This window comes from Morus notabilis, unplaced genomic scaffold (assembly GCF_000414095.1).
Source record: "Morus notabilis unplaced genomic scaffold, ASM41409v2 Scaffold699, whole genome shotgun sequence".
Lineage (NCBI taxonomy): Eukaryota > Viridiplantae > Streptophyta > Magnoliopsida > Rosales > Moraceae > Morus > Morus notabilis.
In genome coordinates, this window is record NW_010360714.1 from 415,333 (window position 1) to 419,691 (window position 4,359).

The following is a 4,359-nucleotide window of genomic DNA, read 5'->3' on the forward strand; positions in this document are numbered from 1 at the left end:
AGCGGGGGGAGAGTGTGGCGGTGGTGGGGGGGGGGGGGGGGGGGGGGGGGCTTGGCCACTAATTTAGGAAATGAATAATCCATACAAGACAAGCAACATTACTTCCAAGTTCCAACTAGCAAATCTTGCCTAAAGACGGGTAACCTATATGCAGTATCAATATCTCAACGTGATCCTAAGATCAGCAATTGTGTTTGACACTTTGACTTTAGTAGTACATAATAGAAATTATTTTTGACTAGTTACTGCCCATTGTGTTTGACCAACGATAATAGAGTGAACTTCATTCGAAAAGGGTAAAATAAAAAAAAAAAAACTATTGTGATGTTTGGTATATGGGTTCTGCTACAGTGCAAACCCATAGCTTTGGTGCTACAATGTTTTTCTCCCACAAAAAATTTGAATTTCAAAAGTCATAATCAAGAACCTTGGTTTGAGCCGTGGTTTGAACCCATATACCAATTAGGCCTATATTAAGTTAATGCCGCAATAATAAACATTTTAAGTTTAAGATTTTGAGTAAGAGAGAGAGAGAGAGAGGAAGGGAAAAAAAAACCACTAATGACTGTGAATACACCAACAAAATGTAACAAGCTCCACTAGTATCAATTCCAATCTACTTACTGAGGCTTTAGGCATTGAAGGTGTCACTGGTATTAATTGCCTCGATTGCTTGATAGCCAATTCCTCAAGCCTTTGTGTCTTGACAGATACCTAGGAAACAAAAACACCTCAAAAGATCAGAGCTTCAACACCACTTTAACGAAGACAAGACTGCATGGAAATGCAAGAACTATTGCAAGAAAACTATAACTTTTATTAAATCTATAAATCTAAACGATATAAATGTCCAAAACATGTGTCACGTTATCCAGCCAAACAATTAGAAAATACAAGTCCAGATCTAAGGAAGCTTTCTACCAATTAAATAAAACAATTGAATAAAATAAGAATTCTGATATAACTGAAATCCCTAGAATCCTAAACGTGTGACCTACATCACACAGAGATGCACGTACAATTTTCATCTGACCTAAAGCTTATACGATCTTCTCAATTACCTGAGGTGCAGTACGAGCTCGTGAAGGAGCTTGTGCCAAAGCTTCAGCCATATTAAGACCAGCCATTGCAGTTGGAGTGGCAGACCCAGAAGTAGGCGCAGCAGTTTGCTGAGCAGAAGAAAGGGAACCTGAGCTACTGCTTCCCATTAGTGAAGGCACTTCTGCAAGTGCTGATGTCCATCCCTCTCCACCAACCAAAGCTGAACTACCAACAGGCAAACTCTGTACAGCCGTAGTAAAACCAGGAGACGGAACTCTTCCAATCTCAGGCCCACCTTGCCTTTCTTCAGCTCCGAGTGACGGAAAGTCCTTTTCAAAAGAAGCCTTTTGAATGCCAGCACCAATACTCACAGAAAGCAAGCCATTTCCATTGTTGTGATTACTGTTGCTAGAGGTTTTCAAGTCAACATTAGCTCTTCGAGACACCAGTTCACCTTGTTTCCTCGACACCAAAGACTGAGAACGCCGCAGTGTGTCCTTCTCAACCCTACTGGGAAATATGTTTCCTAAGGGGTCAGAACTATCCCTATCCCAATGATCCCCAAATCTGTCTCTGTCTTTTTCACGGTCCTTATCACGGTGATTTCTGTTAAAACTACTATAGGCGTGCTTAGCAGAACCATTACTTGAACCCCTCCGTGAATTAGATGAGGAAGATCGGTCAAGGAATGCAGAACGAGGTGTTTCAAATTCACTTATGCTCTTTGAAGCCCTATTTCTTGCATTAGGAGCCAAAGAAACATCTACATGACAATTAAAACAATAAAAAAATTACTATAGATGTCCAAAAAGGCAAAACTAACAATGATCTAAGTGTTTGATATACCAAAGCAACATAAAAACAAAATGGCCATCCAATGCAGAAGCAGAACATATCTTTTTACAGCACAAATTTGGGTATATAATTTTGAAAAAAGGACGTACCTGAGTGAGAAGAAGATGAGGCAAAATGGGGGGCTGAATTGCCACCCCCAGTAACACTTCCAGCACTTCTCAACCATTGCGGAACTAACGTTGGTTCACTTCTTTCCATAAGGAGCACTGAACATGATCAGATACTACAACAAGGACACTTCTCGCCTTTTTCACAACCTCCACCCTTTTCTTTTCAAAATTGTTAACCTTTGACAAAGAATTACCAAATCAACCTTTCCTCACAACCACTCCCAACTAGCAACTCACTCCACGAACCAAATTCAATAAAGCACAAAATGTTAACCAGTTGCTAACCAAGTGATGAAATTTGCTATCCTTCAGGGGACAAAAAGAAAAGAAAAAAAGAAAGAAACCTCTCAACCCAAGTTTTTCTTATCCCAAAAGACCAACTTGTATTCAAATCAGTGCCCAATAAATCAATTAGCAGTTCCAAACCCACTGGCCGATACTTCTCTCTCGGAACTAAATCTTTTTCCTCTGACTATGCAACGATTCTTGGACATAAAAACAAAAGAAAAATAATCAAACTACACCTCCATCGTCAAAGAAAGATGGATTTGCAGAAATATATCAACAAACTCAATACCCCATCATCTCCTCCAAGTTAGATAGCGCAAATCAATTTCCTCAAACTACGACGATATGTCCAAAGGGAAAACCAATATTCTCGAACACCAACAACAATTCACGCCCATAAAACCAGTTCAGATTAAAAACCCTAGGCCAGGATTAATAAAAAATAATAATAACAACAATCCCGATTGTAGACTCCCAAAAAACTCCGCCAATATAGAAACCCTAGTTCTCAAACCTAGGGTTTGAACAGCGGGAAAAAAAATTATCGTCAACACAGGAAAATTCTAGAGAGGGAAAGCGACAAAGAGCGGCTTCCAATAAGGGACAGAGAGAGAGACAGAGAGAAGAGGAAAAACTAACCCTACCCCGCTTTCGAATGACGATTATGCCGAAAACGCAAACCGTCTCAACAACCACCCTCCGAACCTTCTCGAATCGAAACCAATGCCTGGCGTTTTTCAGAGAAGTTTTCAGAGGACCAGGGCTAGAGAGAGAGAGAGAGGAAGATATAGCGAGAGAAACGCAAAGAGAGGGGAAGATATAGAGAGAGAGAAACAGAGAGAGAGAGAGAGAGAGAGAGAGAAACGGAGAGATAAACCAGGATTGAAATGGAAGCGAAGAATGGGGTGAGAGAGAGAGAGATTAAGAGAAAAAGCGGTTAGGGTTTTGGTTTTTGTGGGATTGGAGAGAAAAATAAGAGAAAGAGAGAGATATTGGGGATAATAGAGAATAGAGGGTGTTTGTTTGAGTTCGTATTTTTTTTTTTTCTTTTCTGTTAGTTTTTTGGATACTGAGAATGAAACGTATGATGAACAGCCTCCTCTCCTAATGGCCAAAAAAACAAACAATTTTTTTTTTTGGTTTTTGTTAAAAAAAATAAATAATTTTATTATAAGAGTTTCGAGTCACCTTAACGGTAAAATTAATTAATCATCATTAAATTTTATTTAAATCACATCATATTAAAAAATATATATATAAAATAAATAATTTTTTATATAAATTTTACAATTAAAAATATATACTTTTCAGTAATTTTTTTTTTCAAAAACTATTAGAGAAATTTTCCTAAAGAAAAAAATATTAAAAAAACTCCCTCTTAGTATTATCAATGTTATTTTATCTATTTAACAAAAAAAAGTAATTTATTGATTTTTCTTCTGGCTTTTCTTTTATTACTTCCTTGACCTCTTTTTATTTATTTTTCAAAAAAAATATTTTATTTATTTTTCTTGTGGCTTTTCTTTTATTACTTCCTTGACCTGCCCAAAATATCCCTATTTCCACCGAATAAGTTGGGGAAAAAAAAAGTTGGACTCCATCGTTAGAAAATCAAAACCTATTTATTATTTTTTAGATTAATTTCATAAATACTCTCTGAAATATATATTTTATTTTAAAATGCTCTTAATTTTTTAAAATGGTTCAAAATACTTCTCAATCTATAGAAAAAAAAAATCAAAATACTTCCTCTAGTAACTTCCATCTATAATTTTAAGATTTTACTAACGTGGCATTCATTTAAAATTAATTAAAAGTATTAAAACTCTAATTAAATCAATGAAATGATTATTTTATTACAAAGAATAAAGAATAAATTTAAAAACCTGACTAAAAAAATTTAAAGAAAATTTTATTTTAATGGAATCAACTACTTATTTTTAAAAGAAAAAACCCAAAATAACAACCGTCTTTTTCCCCTTAATCCATAAGCTCAAACATATTCCAAACAATAAGAACAACAAATCCAATCTGCAAATGAAAAACAAAAAAAAAAATCTAATCT

At 35.7% G+C, this 4,359-nt stretch overlaps 1 protein-coding gene across 1 annotated transcript in view; it reads right to left on the minus strand.

Annotated features, from left to right (window-relative positions):
- LOC21398062 (mediator of RNA polymerase II transcription subunit 1) overlaps positions 1 to 3,216 on the minus strand; it is a 5,955-nt gene extending 2,739 nt beyond the window's left edge. Inside the window, exons 1-3 of the mRNA XM_010097215.2 lie at positions 1,986 to 3,216; positions 1,062 to 1,804; positions 625 to 714 (exon numbers count right to left, since the gene is read on the minus strand). Coding sequence (XP_010095517.1) covers positions 625 to 714; positions 1,062 to 1,804; positions 1,986 to 2,094 — 942 coding nt within the window. The 5' untranslated portion in view covers positions 2,095 to 3,216. The remainder of the gene's footprint in view (positions 1 to 624; positions 715 to 1,061; positions 1,805 to 1,985) is intronic.
- Between the last annotated feature and the right edge of the window lie 1,143 nt (positions 3,217 to 4,359).